This window comes from Glycine max, chromosome 12 (assembly GCF_000004515.6).
Source record: "Glycine max cultivar Williams 82 chromosome 12, Glycine_max_v4.0, whole genome shotgun sequence".
In the NCBI taxonomy this organism is placed as follows: domain Eukaryota; kingdom Viridiplantae; phylum Streptophyta; class Magnoliopsida; order Fabales; family Fabaceae; genus Glycine; species Glycine max.
Genome location: NC_038248.2, coordinates 29,560,506 through 29,577,346, shown reverse-complemented (window position 1 = coordinate 29,577,346; position 16,841 = coordinate 29,560,506). Strand labels below are relative to the sequence as shown.

At 35.9% G+C, this 16,841-nt stretch overlaps 2 protein-coding genes and 1 long non-coding RNA gene across 3 annotated transcripts; all 3 read right to left on the bottom strand.

The window, feature by feature from the left end:
• Positions 1 to 770: 770 nt before the first annotated feature.
• Positions 771 to 7,572, bottom strand: LOC100804717 (probable beta-1,3-galactosyltransferase 14). Its single transcript, XM_003556756.5, has 7 exons — positions 7,069 to 7,572; positions 5,412 to 5,564; positions 5,250 to 5,332; positions 5,034 to 5,133; positions 3,126 to 3,239; positions 1,958 to 2,100; positions 771 to 1,147 (listed from the first exon to the last, which is right to left on the bottom strand). Exons 1-7 carry the CDS (start codon positions 7,401 to 7,403, stop codon positions 1,059 to 1,061), a joined length of 1,017 nt encoding a protein of 338 aa, XP_003556804.1. The 5' UTR covers positions 7,404 to 7,572; the 3' UTR covers positions 771 to 1,058.
• Positions 7,573 to 12,118: 4,546 nt separating this feature from the next.
• LOC106795378 (uncharacterized) lies at positions 12,119 to 13,310 on the bottom strand. Its single transcript, XR_001383808.3, has 3 exons — positions 12,844 to 13,310; positions 12,559 to 12,643; positions 12,119 to 12,193 (listed from the first exon to the last, which is right to left on the bottom strand). It is a non-coding gene; the product is annotated as an uncharacterized lncRNA (long non-coding RNA).
• A 147-nt stretch (positions 13,311 to 13,457) lies between these two features.
• Positions 13,458 to 15,850, bottom strand: LOC102664330 (uncharacterized). The gene is made up of 9 exons (XM_041007236.1): positions 15,749 to 15,850; positions 15,116 to 15,651; positions 14,760 to 14,967; positions 14,422 to 14,675; positions 14,172 to 14,339; positions 13,995 to 14,099; positions 13,824 to 13,896; positions 13,637 to 13,732; positions 13,458 to 13,559 (listed from the first exon to the last, which is right to left on the bottom strand). The coding sequence occupies exons 1-9, from the start codon at positions 15,785 to 15,787 to the stop codon at positions 13,458 to 13,460; spliced, it is 1,581 nt and encodes a 526-aa protein (XP_040863170.1). The 5' UTR covers positions 15,788 to 15,850.
• Between the last annotated feature and the right edge of the window lie 991 nt (positions 15,851 to 16,841).

Here is a 16,841-nt window from a genome sequence, read left to right as displayed (position 1 = left end):
TTTCGCCTAAACAGAAGCAAATCGGAGTATATGGAATGTAAGTTCAACAAAAGTAGGAGGGTATCTAACTCAGAGGTGAAAATAGGAGACCATATTATCCCTCAAGTCACACGGTTTAAATATCTTGGGTCTGTAATACAGGATGATGGAGAAATTGAAGGGGATGTGAATCATCGCATTCAAGCAGGATGGATGAAATGGAGAAAAGCATCGGGGGTGTTATGTGATGCAAAGGTACCGATCAAGCTAAAGGGAAAGTTTTATCGGACTGCGGTAAGACCGGCGATTTTGTACGGAACAGAATGTTGGGCGGTCAAGAGCCAACATGAGACTAAAGTAGGTGTAGCGGAGATGAGGATGTTGCGGTGGATGTGTGGTAAGACTCGACAGGATAAAATTAGAAACGGAGCTATTAGAGAGAGGGTTGGAGTAGCGCCTATTGTAGAGAAGATGGTGGAAAATAGACTTAGGTGGTTTGGGCATGTAGAGAGAAGACCGGTAGACTCTGTAGTGAGGAGAGTAGACCAGATGGAGAGGAGGCAGACAATTCGAGGCAGAGGAAGACCCAAAAAGACTATAAGAGAGGTTATCAAGAAGGATCTCGAACTTAATGATTTGGATAGAAGTATGGTACTTGATAGAACATTATGGCGGAAATTGATCCATGTAGCCGACCCCACCTAGTGGGATAAGGCGTTGTTGTTGTTGTTGTTGTAACATAAATCCGAATATGTATAACCCCAATAAAGAATGACATTAAAATCAGGAAATTAGTAAATTAACAATGATCTCTTGATCTATTCTCTCATGTATATAAAAAACCTTCCCTAACGAACCTTTGTCATATAGGCCAACGCTAACCTCTCCAAGTATACAAGGGGAATGAAAACTAGGGAAATAAAACACAATCACCTCTCTTCTAGTAAATGGAAGAAAGGAGAATTAGAAAGATCAAAAGAATGGCAGTGGTAGCATCTCTAAGCAATAATCAATAACAAGAGCAGCAACTCCTTCACTACCTTCCGAGCTTACTTTGCTTTGTATTATACCCCCAAATTCTATTCATCATCTGATTCCAGAGTTGGGCTCTTAGAGCAGGTTTCCTTTTGATGGAGTTCCAACATTTTCTTTTCTGGATTACATAGGCCTGAAGGTAAACAGCAACCAGATCGTTAAGATAAAATCCTTTTCTTTGGTGTATATATGAACACGCCGACACACATGCACAAACATTAACAAGAAATTAAATGCTGACTAGAAACATATAAAAGAACCTCTGTAAAGATTCACTGATATAAAAGTCTGCACATAAAAGAACCTCTGTAAAGATTCACTGATATAAAAGTCTGCACATAAAAGAACCTCAGCAAAAACAGATTCCCATTTTATGGATCATGTTCAAGCCTCAAATATGGGTAAGATTGTTTTCAAATCTTTTGTAACAACACAGCTGATACCTGTTACACATTTGACCATTTATTTTGATGCTAGAAACTTTATCAGCACATCCATTCTAATCTCAAATAAAATGTTTTTTTAACAAAAATATGTCCTTTATTTAGGAGATGATTTTGGATGTAGGATTTTGGAGGGAAGAGAAATTTTTCATTTTAACTAAACATTCCTTATTTGAGATTATATTAAAATGAAGGAAATAAAATGACAGATTATGAAGTAGCCTTTCCAATCATCCCTTATTTAATTTTTTAAATTAATTTAGAAATTAAAAATTATCCTTCCCTTTTCCCCATCAAAACTCCTCCATCCATAGTTGAACAGAAAGATGCAACATTGAGAAGCTTGAAACAATTTTCACCATGAGGTACCTAAAAATAATTATTTTTTGGGATCCCAATTCATGAATTTCATGTGTTTTTAAGGTTTTCCCAAGAAATATCTAGATACAAACCCCCAAATACAGATGCCGTAACATCATGGTGCTAAGAGAAACACCAACCTGAACACTTCGGAATATCCCACACTGCAATAGATGTGGCTGTACAATCTGTAGAACAAAGTTCATGATTATTCTCATGGTTGACATTCATTGCAAGCATCCAAGCTCCAATGGTAACATCCTCATTGCTGAACATCCGGAAACTGAAATAATGCAAAAAACATAATATTGAAGTGGGGAAGGGGGTAGGAATTTGAACAAGGTCCATATCATCATGTTTATCATTGCAATCTTCAGCCCTTTACATTGAGAGGAAATTTAAAACCTCATAGGAATGACATTGTCCGGATAACAATATTAAGAGCATAGCTCTCAAATTTTTATTTATTTATTTGGGGGGGGGTGGAGGGCGTGAATAGCAATACAACTATCAATATTAAAAAAACAACCACATCTACTTAAAGTATTGCCCTTTGTTCCTTCAAATGCTTGAACTCATTGATAATTAAATCAGAACTAAAGTTTTCATTTATTTCTTTTTCTATGTAAATGACCATATTGTGCTGAAGCGGTTAAGGATAGGATTGGGGGCCATTCGCTCATTCACATGTAGCCTTCTTTTTTTTTTTTGCTTTTTATCCCTTAGCACCGAAAAAGGAATTACGTGGGCTTGGACTTACATAACAACCTTTAACACCTAAAGTCCATCACCATTTACATCGCAGCTTACAGATATTTTTTGGGGGAAGTCATTTATAAAGTCTTACAAAATAAGCAATTAAAAAAAATGGGGGGTGGAGGGGGAGGGGCATGACTCCCCCCCACTCCAACAATGATCCGCCACTGCTCCCAAGCAATTTGCACCAGGGAGACAACTGAACAGGACTAGGCAAAATTTAGGGCAATATCTCAACTCCTATTTTATTTTTATTTTTATTTTTATTTAAAATAAGAAACAGAAATCATCCAACCCAAGCACACAAATATACAAAATCCAAGAAATGAGATACAGAAAAAGCAGGTATGCAATACATAAAGAAAACACAATACCATTACACATGGTTCGACCCAAAAGAGCAAAAGTCCTATATCTAAACATCAACAAGTGTATCAAAGTATTACTTCCTATGGTTCCCCATAGATTACAAGAGATTTGTGATCCTACTGTCCATTGAAGGTTACGGTTCCCAATTGATTACATGTGAGCCAAGGAGGTAAGAAAACTTGCCTGTCATTCCTAAGGGCAATCAAGCTTTGGACAACATCGGCAGAAAGAACATATATAGGACCGTAAGCATGAAGAAAATACTCCTTTCCAAGCAAATGTGACAATGGTTCATACCTACAAGATTTTATCAGGATGAGTACTCAATAAGCAAAAATAGGTAAAATGCTGGTTATGAGTCGAGGCTTAGAATGTAACAATAGTGGTGAGGCTAGACAGCACACTATATTAGCATTTTCAACCCAAAAAGATATGGGTAATAAAAGGTGATACTTAAGACCTAAAACAAAATTGGCAATAAAGTGTCACATTAAAAGGTGTAAAATTGTTTCAGTTTTGTCCTTTATGATAATAACTTCGGGGATCAAGTTTACATCCAAGATCCAAAAACCAAGCCTTGTCCTATTAAATGGGATTAAGTTAAAAAAAGATCAATCCACAACATTGGGCTCTATCATAAACCATAAAAGAGTGATACATTGTGCAATTGGTTTATTTTAATTGAGTAGATATATTAAGTATATTATATATAGTTTTAAGAAAGATATTTTTAATTTTTTTGGTGGATAATTTTTATTTAAGAAGTTTTATATGTTGTGATCAAATGAAAATTAAAGATGAAAACATATAATAGTTGAAGATGTCATTTAGAATTCCACAATCATTTTAATAGAATTCCGTGATTTAAACAAATTATATATTTGATTCAACCACAGTGAACTGAACCACCATGAATCAAGTTTTTGAGTGAAAGTATACGCATTTCATCTTGTAAATAACTTATGGCCTCATTCTCCAACCTGGTTCTTAGACCCCCCCCCCCCCCCTAAAAAAAAAAAAAACAAAGGAAACCAAGAGAAAAAGAAAAATCACAAACAAAATCGTTAAGAAAGAAATTTGTGCCCTGTTTAATAACTGCTTTTGAAAAGGTTCATGTTAATGCAGATGATTAAACCAAGCTTATCAAATCACAATTAAAATATGAACGTCCAAGCTAGTCATAAATCATATCACATCCTAAGATTCAAAGACACGATGAAAAATAACTTGAAATATATCATATAAATAAAGGTATAGAGCTCAGTGTAATAATTTTAAGCTAGAAGTTGAAAAAACAAGACATAATTCTCACAAAACAAAACCAGAGTAGTAATGGAACATCCAAATAGAGTACATAAAATGAATGATAATGTGAAACCCTATTTCAAAAGAATGAAAACAGCATAACAAAATAATCAAATAGGGTGGGTGCTTCTTCAGTTCCATTTGTTTATCAACAACAACAAAGCCATGGTGAGGTTGGCTACATGGATCACATGACACCATTCGGCACAGTTAAAAACCAAAGGTAGATATATACAATTTAAATTCAATATATCTACCTTTACAATTTCTTTCACAAAGAAATGGTGAAAACACAACTAAAAAAAACAAATTGCCAAATTGTGTGGTTTGTATCTATCATATGGAATTGCATTGTTTTATCCATGTATCAAACAGATAAGAATCATTTGCAATTCATTACATGATACAAATTGCTAGCCAGCAAAATTGTATGATTCAAATAGCAAACCATAAGATTCTAATAAGTATGTTTAAAACTAAAATCTGGTTGCAAACTTACATTTTCTCTCTTGCAATAGTAAATGTTCATTTGTAAATCCAACAACTAAACAGCATTAGTAATTTACATTTCTATCTCCGGCAAATAGCATCATCAAGTAAAGACATAAAATTCTATAATCTTATTCCATCATTGGAGCAATTAATTAATGGCATATTTTTTTATTTCTCCTGAGTAAAATTGTGGCATGCTGAAAGTGTGGAATTGGGAAAATTAATCTATAGTTCTATACAGGATCAAAGTAAAAACTCAGATAAAATAAACTCAAAAAAAAAAAAAAAACTAACCATTTGAGTTTTGGATCAGTGAAAACAGGTCCCTTTTTCATACATCCTATGTATGTCTGAGGATGAGATCGCTCTTTTGCCAGTAGTAATGATAGACGATCTGACAATAAATTAAAAATATGTGCATAAAAACTTAATTAGAATTGTAAAATGTAATCTCATAAAGGAAGCTCCTCAATGTATTTCATCACAATAAGCATCAAAAGATCGAGTCACCTGGCCTTAAATATATGTCATCATCAGCTTTGACATAAAATTCAGCATCAAAAAGAGCATAAGCAGCTTTGAAGAAAGCTAACCTGAGAAGGATGAATGAATATTCAATTTAGCAACACAATACAGATAAAGTGCAGAAATTTAGTCATTCTCAGCACACACGTTTTGTATGGGAGCTTACTGTACTCCTCTTGTATATCCAGCAAAATGAAATCATCATATTCTGCTACTTCCTTTTGAAGCGCAGACATCTTTGCTCTGTCACTTGTTCTACCAATGATAAACCTAAAAGCCAACCCAGTAGCTTCTTCTAAGCTGCAAGCAACAGTCAACAATTAAAAATGACAGTACCAACTTGCACCATTCTCAATCCCAGCTTCTCTCACATCAAAACTCAAAGAAAAACAAAACACAAGCAGAATCATTCACTTTTCTCAAAACCCTATGACTTAAATGCAATTTTGGTCACCTTATTTATACATTAGTGCAATTTTGGTCCTCAATCCTCAAACTTCTAATTGAGCAATTTCAGTTCTTTACTTTCATCATATGTTACAACTGAATCCTTCCTTTAGTGTAACATCGAATTGCAACAAAATTTGCTAATATCATCCATGATCCATCTCTTACTTAACAGGCTGACACAAGTCAAAAATCATTCTTTTCACTATAAAACTATTCAAACAATGGGTAAATACTATGTGCATAAGGGAGGTAAAAGAAACTCACGTAAACTCTAAATATGTTAAGTGTTGTTTCCAAGCATCAGTTACTTACACATCAAATTGTTAATTAAGTAAAAGATAGTTGATGTTGGTGAATTTCTTTACTATTTAGATGTGAGACTAATGGAGTAACTCAATTTTAACATATGATAAGATTCTAAGAAAAGTGTTGTTTCCACATCATCAATTTCTTTTTTTTTTTTTTGCAAAGAACAAAGTATCCCCATCCAAAAGCCATGAGACTCTAATCCTTCGAGACTAGAGATAACCAAAGTGGATTTTGCTTTTCCAACAAAGTCTTCTCCATATGCAAGCCCAGGAAATCGAACTCTTGTCAGCAAGCTTAAAGAACCTAGCTATCTACCAACTTTGTTGGACCTTATTGGTTCCACATCATCAGTAACTTACACATCAAGTAATTAATTAAGCAAAAGATAGTTGATGTTAGCAGATTTCATTACTACTTAGATGTGAGACGAACAAAGCGACCCAATTTTAACATATGATAAGATTTTGACACCAAAATCACTCAATTAAACATATAGAGTGTAATACCCCTGATTAATCACACCAAAATGAGAGGGATTCAGAGACTATACAGGTGTGACACTATACAATTGAGGAAGACTTGAAGGAATTAATTGATACTACTTATACCAACAAGATGCATCTATTCGGTAGTCCATAACTTAAGAATTTCATAGTTAATTGTGAAAGCATATGAGTGAGAACAAAGCAAGCTGAAAAATCTTGGGTTGGTTATTGGGTACTATCAATAATCATGAGAAAAGTTGAGTGAAAGATAAGTGAAGTGTCACAGTGTGAAGTGCAATAAAGTGTGAGCCGTCAAGACCTCAAAAATTAGGGCATTACATGGAGACCAAAATTGCATAAATGCAAGAGTGAGAGGACAATCTAGAACAATAACAACAGAGCCTTATCCTACAAGCTAAGGTTGGCTACATGGATGGATCCTCCGACGCCATTCGGTACAGTTAAAACTTAAAAACCAAAGCTTCAGGACTAAAACTGCAATTTAATCACACAACACAAAAAGACTCAATTATGGGACTTAGAAGAGAGAAAGTGAATACCGTTGAAGTCCTTGGCGATCAGAGGGGAACCACGTCTTCCTCAAGGACTCTCTCCTCCCCGCCGACGTGAACCCGGTTTGAATGCCCACAAACCCCATCACCTTATGCCTGTCTCCGTCGCCGACCCCACTACCGGCGGCACCGTTGCCGGCGGAGTGTTCCCAAACGATGCGCACCGATCGGGGGTGCGCGTTGACGCAGCGGCTGCCACGAATCTGGCCGAGGAAAGCAACGATTCCGAAGAGGAAGAGGGCGGAGAGGAGGAGGTAGAGGGTGGATCTGCGCGTGGGCTGGCGCGCGTAGGAGATGGCGTAGGACTTGGGGGAAGAAGGCATGGCTCACGGAATGGGGCACACCACGAGGTTGGGTGTGGTGGCGGTGGTGATGGTGAAGGTGGAGGGTACGTTCATGGCTCACAAGAATGAATGAAGGTTCTAGTAGGTGTTGTTAGGGACTACGGACTGGGACTAGGGACTAGGGACTAGGGACCAGGAAGAGTGAGCAAACGTAACAGTGAATAAAATCAGCGGCTATGGTTGTCAGTTTTTTTTTAATTTTTATTATTAATTTATTAATATTATTAATAATAATTAAGTAATTAATTGAAATACAGAGATGCAAGTAAAACCTTAGGTTACTTTTTTACCAACAAGATGTTGGCCCAGATCCTATTAAACTCGATTTCTTTAAATAAAGTCTTAATCTTAAATTTGAATTTTGTGGATGAAAAAAAATATAATTAAAAAAAAAAAGAATCTTACTGATGATGATAAATTAAAATTTCCAACGAAAATTAATTATCAACAATTGTAATTAAAATAGTAACAAAAAAAAGAAAAATAGATCACTTTGGTTGATAGTATCAATGGCCGAAATTCGAGATACAAAAGTAGTAGAGGATTTTTATTTGTTAAAAAAATGTAATAGAGGATTTTCAAATTTAATTTATTAAAAATATGAGTATGAAATTTTCTTTGCATTTGATTTTTGAAAAAAAAATTACATTTGGATTATGGGAACAGTCAATGATTTTGGAATCAGTCGGGCGTTACTAGTGGTATGAGAGAGTGGTTGATGTCTTGAAAGTGACTACCTACGAAAAGTTCAAATTAATGAAGAGTTCTGACCAATGAGAAAGTTAAGTGAAACATCATTATTGGAGCCTTGAAGACGTTGATAAAATGTATTAGAAGGTCACTGGAAGGGAGTTGAATAATGACACTTAAGTGACTATTGTTTTTTCTACAAAGAACACGCAACTTCTGAAGTTCTAAAGAGATATAAGAGATTTAACTCCAAGAAGCTTTGTTGACAACAATCATTATCTTTTGGTAGTACTTTGTAAAATATTTTTCTAATAAAAATCATACAAAGATATTGTCTTATACTGCTTCATAAGCTCAAGAAAAGTGAGAGTCAAGGAAGTAAAATTTGATTTTATCTATAAGTATGTGAGTAGGAGTTGCTTCTGGACTTCAAAAATAGTTTGAGAAAACTTCTAATAATTTTATATCGAAGATATGACCCTATTTAAAACCAAGTTTCTCAAAATAAAGATGCAAAAGAAACTATTCAAAGGCAGTAAGATGGATAAAACACACAGGAATTATACTAGTTCACCCATAACCTTGGGTCATATCTAGTCCCTACACTTTGTAGGATTCTCACTAACAAAAGCACCAATAGTGGTATTATTTATTTCCTGAAGCCTTCACAGATTCCTACACCCGGTATTCTCCTAGCCTTTGCAAGCCTCTCTTGAGTGTTCTTTCAAAAAGCCTTTTCATGCTTCATTCCAGTATTCTCTAAGCATTTGTAAGTTATCTACCCCAAGTATTTTTTTAAAAGTCTCTCCAATCTTTAAACCCTCGATATCCTCTTCTACTCAACTCACATAGCAACTTGCTATGCTCACACACAACTTTGAGATAGCAGTAATCTCATATTACTCTTCTAAGGTTCTCTATCCTAAGGGACATGTACTTGTAAATCTCTCATGGAAAAATCCATCAGTAAGCATCCTTGAGAAGATGTTTAAAAACTCTTTATGTCTAGATAGCTTTGACTTTAAAGTTCAAGAAAGTCTAGCCTAAGGAAGATTAGTATCAAAAGTTAATGATATATATTTATAATTTAGCTTTTGATCTTATACCCTGGCTAATCTTTTTCTCCTTTCTAGCAAAGAACTCTAGTTGCACTTTAATCCTTGAAGATGACCGTTGTTCCTTTTCTTGAGAGGCTTGAAGGTCAAAGAAATCCATAATGACTTGTCCCCATCACAAAGTTGGATCCTCCCTCTTATGTAGTTGAAACAACTTGCGCATAATTGATTTTTAAATTGTGCCATTGGTGTTTGTTGTTGAGTAGTAACTCATGACTCCTTCCTTCTCTAGATCATAAGTTGTACTACTCTTGAAAAGAAAATCTTCTACAAATTAGTGTAATCACACTTTGTTAACGTTGCAGTTGTTTTGAGACTTATTTTCTCTTCCCTGATTGTCTTGTTAAAATAGGACTTGTAATTCGTGACTAGCTCTTCTCATAGGATGGAATTGTTACAGATCTTCAAGAAATAATAAATGCTCTAGTTAAAGCATTTGATCTTCCCCCATCGATTCTTATAGTTGGAGTTGGAAGTGTTGATTTCACGAGTATGGAGGTCTTACTACTCATCCTTGTCCAAGTTTTTTTCATTAGACCCAATTAATTTTTTGGTAGCATGAAAATGATTTGTTGATAGAGAGAATGAATATACTTGTGGCTTGCAGGTGCTGGATGCTTGATAATGGGCATTGGTTAGAGAATTCTATTGGTCGTGTGGGTGTTGCTACATGAGATATGGTGTAATTTGTACCTATTAGAGAAGTTCACAGTAAGTAGAATTTGCTTTTCAACTTAGCTAGTTTGTCTTTCTGTTGGTAACCGAAATAAAATATTTCGATTCGGTAACTATGTTGAACATAATCGGTAGGATCGAAATCAACAATAGACATATTGGGCAAGGTGGTTGGATGCTGAAAATAATTATTAGGCTATGCTCAACACATAGTGGAGCCCATTTAGAGATTATTAACTATTGCTTGGAGAGCAAGATGGATTCAGCTCACATGGGATAAATGTGAGGGGTTAATTTCCATGTTTTTAGGATAATGGGTATAGTTTATAACCGCTTTCTTTATTTATAAATATCTTAGGCAAATGTATTGGAAGACACATAAAATTCAAATCAAAACCCATTATCTTCTATGCATTTTCTTAATTTTTTTAGCTTTCAGTTTTACTTGCCTTAATTTTTCTGCAAATTTAAAGCTTTTCAAATTATTTCCTTTATTGCTTTGTTTACCAATTTACCTTATCCTTGTCCCTTAAATACTTTACCTACACCAAGAGGTTTCTTTAGTAACTTGGAAACCCATTGTTAAAGAGCAAATTTCCCTCTTCAATCCAAATCGCTTGAATTTTTATTTTGTAATTGTGTTAAAGCATTGTCAATCCAAAGTTGGCACACTCGGTGGGACCAAAGTTGGTGAATTGGTTGCATTATTTGAAGTTGAAAGCGATCTTCAAGAGCGCATGTAGTTGTGTTCCGGACGGACCAAAGAAATGGAACCAACTTCAAAGAAATCATGTTCAAAGAAGACATCAGAAGGAACAACATTAGGAATCCCATCATCCCTAATGCCGACAATGGTAGTCATCTCAAGTACACTGCCGATCAGTACACAATCATCTTCATTGACAACGAGCTCCCAACCAATAGCCATTATTAATGTTGATTCCATGGTAGTGGCAACTGAGGCACCGATGGTGATGACAACGTCGTTCATACGACAACATATCGATTCAGGTATTAATGATATCATGTATCACAACTACAAAAAGAAGCTTCTACATCGGTTGAAAACCGGTATCTACGACGGGCCCCACACCGTCTTTGTTCCAGATGTCGTTGTATGTCGACAACAACAACATCGGTCATCATAGGACCCGTCTTTGTAATGCAAGAATACAACGTCAGTGGCTATAAAAGAATAGACGTTATAAAAAAGGATTCAACGACGCACATATTAGACAACCCGTCGTTGTTTTGGTCCATTTCAACGTCGGGTTCGCAAGACTCGTCGTTGTTGTTGTCCATATCAACGTCGGGTACCAATAACACCCGTATTTGTTTTGTTTCCTGTCAACATCGGTGGCGGGCTCACCACCGACGTTGTTTGGTAGTATGTCAACGTCGGTGGTGTGTACACCGTCATTGTTGTTTGAGGTTTCAACGACGGTGGCTGGAGCACCCGTCGTTGTTGGTAAATAAGGCTATAAAGACGGGTTTTCATAAGGACCGTCGTTGAAGTATTTTGCCTGCTCACAAAATTTGGGTTATACCATTCAAATTTCAAAAACAAAGCTACATTTATATACAACAAACATATATAAATACATTTAAAGGATAAATAACACAATCATGCATCAACCAAAAGAAAAGGGATATCGACGGTGACACTCACAGTGAGAATGTTATAGGTGGTTCAAAGTTCATCAAAGCCTTTCATGCATGCATTGTTTATATATATGAAAATAAAACAAAACCAGATAGGGTATATATATATATAATTACCACTCGAGCCAATAAGCAAAGGGAGCAATGGACACAGTAGCAAAGAGTTGTCGATAAGCAACAAGGACAAGAGGGCTCATTCCAGATTCTATTGCAAGCATTTAAGTAATGTTCATCACTGCATAGACCAATTGCACAAGAACCAATTGCAAGTAGACCGGCACCCATATTAATTGTCTCTTTCTCACCCCTCAGTCTTAATTTGAACTTTGGAGAGAGTGTTGTATGTGATGAATGAAATGCATGAGAGTGATGAAGTAACTTATAACTAGTTGATTCCAGTCATGTGCATGTCAACAAAATTTAATGATGCTTCTGATAGAAAACAAGGCAGCAAGTAGGGTTCACCGCGAATATTGAGAAGATAGATAGAACATACCTATATACAACTGCGTTGAACCATTGCTATTCATAGAAATTGTTACTAGTCTTATGTGTTGGGCCAAAGATCAAATTTGCATCCTTTCAGGCCAAGCAGAATTTAACCTTCGTGCAAAATCTTCCACTTCCCTACAAGAAAAGAAACAAAGTCATCAAATGCAACATAAAAGACAAAACAAAAAAATAAACCACTCAACAATTAGCTGACAAGATTATCCTCTTTCATAGGTTATATTTTGATATCACCATTCCAGAAGTTGTCAACTAAAATTAAATAAATGAATGAACTAGTACATAAGACAAATGCAGCACGCTCAACACTGAAGTCAATTAAGCAAGACTCCTCTTGATTAATAATATTTTACATCTTATGCAATCAATGAAACATGCACTAAACCAGTCAGGAAGATTCTGCATTTCATCAAATGACGATATTAATTGCATGCAGCATTCAAAATATGAGAATTTCACCCAACTGCTTTAGCACTAATTACCTGAGCATGTGACAAACTCCTCAAGAACTCTCTTTAATCATATTTTTCATCCCCTGGTCCCCTTCCCTTGGAATCCCTGCAATCTCTTTAATCATAATAATGATAATATCAACCAAAATATTATTAGACTGAAAAAATGACACTAACAGTTGATATAATGTATGCCTAGCTGATCAATTCAACAATTCATGTAAGCCTAGCTAATCAAATTTTATAACTAGAACATTTTTCAGTTTCATGTATTAACTTATAGTTCATGAATCCACAAACAAGGAGGAAACACACCTCTTCAATGCTTGTGCTGCTAGTCACTTTGCTGCTACTGAACTTTAGGAGCGGAATCAAAGCAAAAGCAAGGTCAAATGATAATATCATTTGCTCAAATGATAAAATCACTTATTATGGTAGATAATCCACATGTTGAATAACTAGTCTTCAACCCAAATTTAGGTATATAATAAACAAACAACAACAAAAGATTATCTCAATTACCTTCAAAATAACACTTGAGGCAGATTCAACCAAAATCTCCAGCCCCAAGGTAGCCATCAGTCATGCAAAAACAATGATACCCTGCACAGGAAATCTTATTAGTTATTAGCATGTACCTCTACCAAGCAACCATCCAATGACTGTGGACACTTCATTTGTTCACTTAACTGCTGCAGTGGCAAGCTTGGTGGTACTATAGCTGCACTAAATTGTTGCTGTGGTAATCAAATGCAGATGCAATGCAGTAGAAGGGGGTAAAGACAATATATTACTACAATTATATGAAATTGAGAAGGTAATACTAAGAATAGAATATTAGTAGCATGACCGAAAATAAAATAGCCGCTGTGTCAAATAACATAACAATTATCTCAAATACAGGGAAAAAAAATACTCCAACGCCATCATTAGCCGTTTTGACTTATTGCTGTCTTTAAAAAAAATGTTGCCCATTTCTTTCGAATTGTGGTGATGATGCCGATGTCCAACGGTGTGTCATTAGCAAACCACTGCAAGTATTCATAATTGTAAGTTAGTACTGCAAATATAAAAATTCAGTTCCAATTGTACTGAAGTTTATGCATACCATGGACCAATCACTCTTTATGTCGCTGGCTATGATGTTCCAGATCCAATGCATTATGTAATATCCACATTCATAACAGCCGGTTTGAACGTGACTCTACATATGGAAAACATTTGAACATCGTATACATTACATAAGTTCATGACTTAACTAGACAACACTAACACATGGTACATAGCTGACTTACCTTTACTTCAATCCACTTTGGTGCAACTGCCTTAGTTTCAGGAGACAAGGTCTTCTTCAATTTTGTCATTACACTGCTTTTAAAAAACCACATCAACGCATATACAACAAAATGTCAATCAATAATGACCATTAAAGAAGGCTTGCAAAAAGTTATATGGTATGAGATAACCTATTAATTGTAGCTTTGATATGCATATCAGGTTTCCTACGCAAAGAACAGAACCAAACAACAACATGTTGCCTAGGACACAAAATTATGAGTTGCCAATGTTCCCTGCATGTCATTCACATTAGATACGTATACACCCAAACATCATTTGAAGTATGTTTGTTAAATAGCACTTACTGATGGAAGTAAGGTCCAATGTACACCTCTCGGTCAGATTCCTTAAGCCATCTTTCAAGATATTGTTCGCATTCGCTGCGTCTATCCTTTGAACAAACCAATGACTGTGGCTCAAGGAATGCATACATGAAACCTTGACTGAATATCTGACTCCACTCATGAATATACCTATTCACATGATTTGAAAGTATTGTAGTGGATCATGATATTGAATGAATGAGGAATGAGTTATATGAAGGAATTCACTTACATTAACCATAATTGTATGACAGATATGTTCAGACTTTTGTCTCCTGCTATTATTTCAATAACATCTGAATATGTGATGAATATTGATGTAGATGCATCTACAATTCCAAGAAATCTCCCATCAAAGGTGATTTGAAGTGGCTTGTCGTAAAGATCGAAACTGTACTTCATCAATTCACGCAACGGATCATCTGCGTTCACATTAGCCGGCTTCGGCACATGTGCATCCTCGTTGTGTGGAATACGTTGTGGATGCTACATGGTTAATGAAAGTGGGTGAGTATTTGTACTGTAATCTATGAATGTTTTACTTTACGTATGTCAAATGAAACATGTTACCTCATCTAATACAGCTTTCACAAGGTGTGTGGGCCAAGCTACAAATGTATTGACGGCCTGCTTCACATATTGTATTTCTGAGGTGGCATAGGGGACCTCAGCCTCAGGATCAATAACTGTTTCTACACTTACCCTGACAACATCATCTGCATATGCCACTGTGTGTATGATTGAATCCCCCTCCATTATTTTCCCCATGGCCACCAACCTTAAATGAACCATAAACAAAGCTTTTTTTAGTGCATATAAAACAAAAACTAAACCATGAACAAAACACAAACCAAACCCAACAATTACAGCTGCAAGAAAAAACAAAACTCCGATTCAATTGTAAGTAAGGTAATATTTCTACAAACCTTTGTGTACCATCGTTACGCTGCACAAACAGTCCCATCAATGGTATGGCATCAGCATCATGTTCTTGTGAAGCCTGCGCATTGGTAACAGCATTACTTCCCTGTGTGCTGACACGCGCACCTAGTTGTTGTATGTCCGGCTGAATTTGGAGTGCCTCTTGGGATCCTTTATTTGACAACTCTTTTTTAATAGCCTCTTTCAATGCATTGGTCATTATTTCCAAGCTCCTTTTATTTTCCTCTTCTAGCTGAGTCCTCAATTCTTCCTTAATTTGAGTCCTCAATTCTTCCCTAATCTGGCCAGTCATGTCTTCCCTAAGCCTTGCAACAACTTCATCTAGTTGTTGTTGGCTGATGGACGTGGACGAGCTGCTGCATGTCCTTGATGCCCTTCCGTAGTACTGAGTAATAGTGACACCTGAGCCTGCTGCCCGAACGCGACCCCCATGGTCAGGTCGTCCAATGGCAGTGTTCAGTATGTCTTGCCGACCATGGGGTACAAACGAACCCTGCGTTACCTGCTCTTCTAAGGAGTCCTACACAAAACAAGTGACACAAAAATACACAACGTGCAGTCATTTTCATTACAAAATACTTAAACATATGAACATTGCAACATATTGGTGAACTTACTATTTTATCTGCAATTTCCTGTGCAGAGTCAGATGTCATATTGCCAACAGCCCTGGTCCGAGCAACCTTCCACTTAACATGCCTTTTTATTGGGGATGGGGGTTCATCAACACTTGTTGGATTTTCACTCAACAATGCTTCCTCTTGTATCCTTTTTCGTTTCTGGTCTAACAATTTCTTCTCAAGCAAATCATATCCCCCACGTGAAAGTACGTGAGGGCAGTCGTTGTGTTTTTGAATTGATTGTGCTCGTTTCCTAATACCCTGTAATGTGACATACATAATTGCGGAGATTTTTTTGAAATTAAAATAATCAAATTGGCAAAAAAATATTCATTTGAAGTTACCATAAACAGATTCAACTAACCTCCCAGTTAGGTGTCAGGCGGGTTTCTTCAAATTGTTTCCACGCTTCAGGATCTAGTCCATATTTTGTCACAACATCCTGTGTTTGTTGACCTTCAGTCTTAGCAAACACAAATTTGCTAGTCAATGTGGACTTAAATTGCCGCCATATCATCGCTACTGTTGACATAACCTTCGTCTTCACCTTCGTAGCTTCTGCGATATCAAACTTTGCCTACATAACCAGGTGTCAAAATTTGTGGAAAAAGGCAGCCAAATGTATATCATTATACAATACTAGCAATCAACAATTTAATGACAATGTTCTGCCATAATACCCCAAGTAAAGCAAAAGCATCCAATCAGCATATAATGTAAGTTTACCATGCAGTCACAGCCATCAAATTTAATATCCAAATTGAACAAATAATAAATGAAAAAAAATATTGTGACACTCACTAATAACAGTTATTGCCTTAAAGTATGAATTCCTAGAAAAACTTCTTTTCATGGTTTGTTAAGAACATGCTTCAGCCTTCGCACAATTTGAGTTTTTATCAATGATGTTATTGATAATCCATGTACATTGATAATTCTTAAGTAATTTGAAATCATTACTAAAACATTGATTTCTCATGTTTTCTGTACAGTAGTTAAAACAACAGAGTAATAATCAAAACTTATGGCATACGCAGATTATTCACTAATAAAACAAAAGAAAAGTCGGTGCAGGTGATTAGTGAATTCA

What these genes read in the sequence shown, in the direction of transcription:
- LOC100804717 (XM_003556756.5), bottom strand. Translation starts at nt 7,403, where the DNA reads ATGCCTTCTTCCCCCAAGTCCTACGCCATCTCCTACGCGCGCCAGCCC. An exon ending in TGACATATATTTAAGGCCAG is followed by an intron (nt 5,134 to 5,249) that starts GTGACTCGATCT and finishes ATTTATTGTCAG; the next exon opens with ATCGTCTATCATTACTACTG. An exon ending in ACTGATCCAAAACTCAAATG is followed by an intron (nt 3,240 to 5,033) that starts GTTAGTTTTTTT and finishes AAAATCTTGTAG; the next exon opens with GTATGAACCATTGTCACATT.
- LOC102664330 (XM_041007236.1), bottom strand. Translation starts at nt 15,787, where the DNA reads ATGACATCTGACTCTGCACAGGAAATTGCAGATAAAATA. An exon ending in GTCATACAATTATGGTTAAT is followed by an intron (nt 14,340 to 14,421) that starts GTAAGTGAATTC and finishes TCATGTGAATAG; the next exon opens with GTATATTCATGAGTGGAGTC. An exon ending in ATCAAAGCTACAATTAATAG is followed by an intron (nt 13,897 to 13,994) that starts GTTATCTCATAC and finishes TTTTAAAAGCAG; the next exon opens with TGTAATGACAAAATTGAAGA.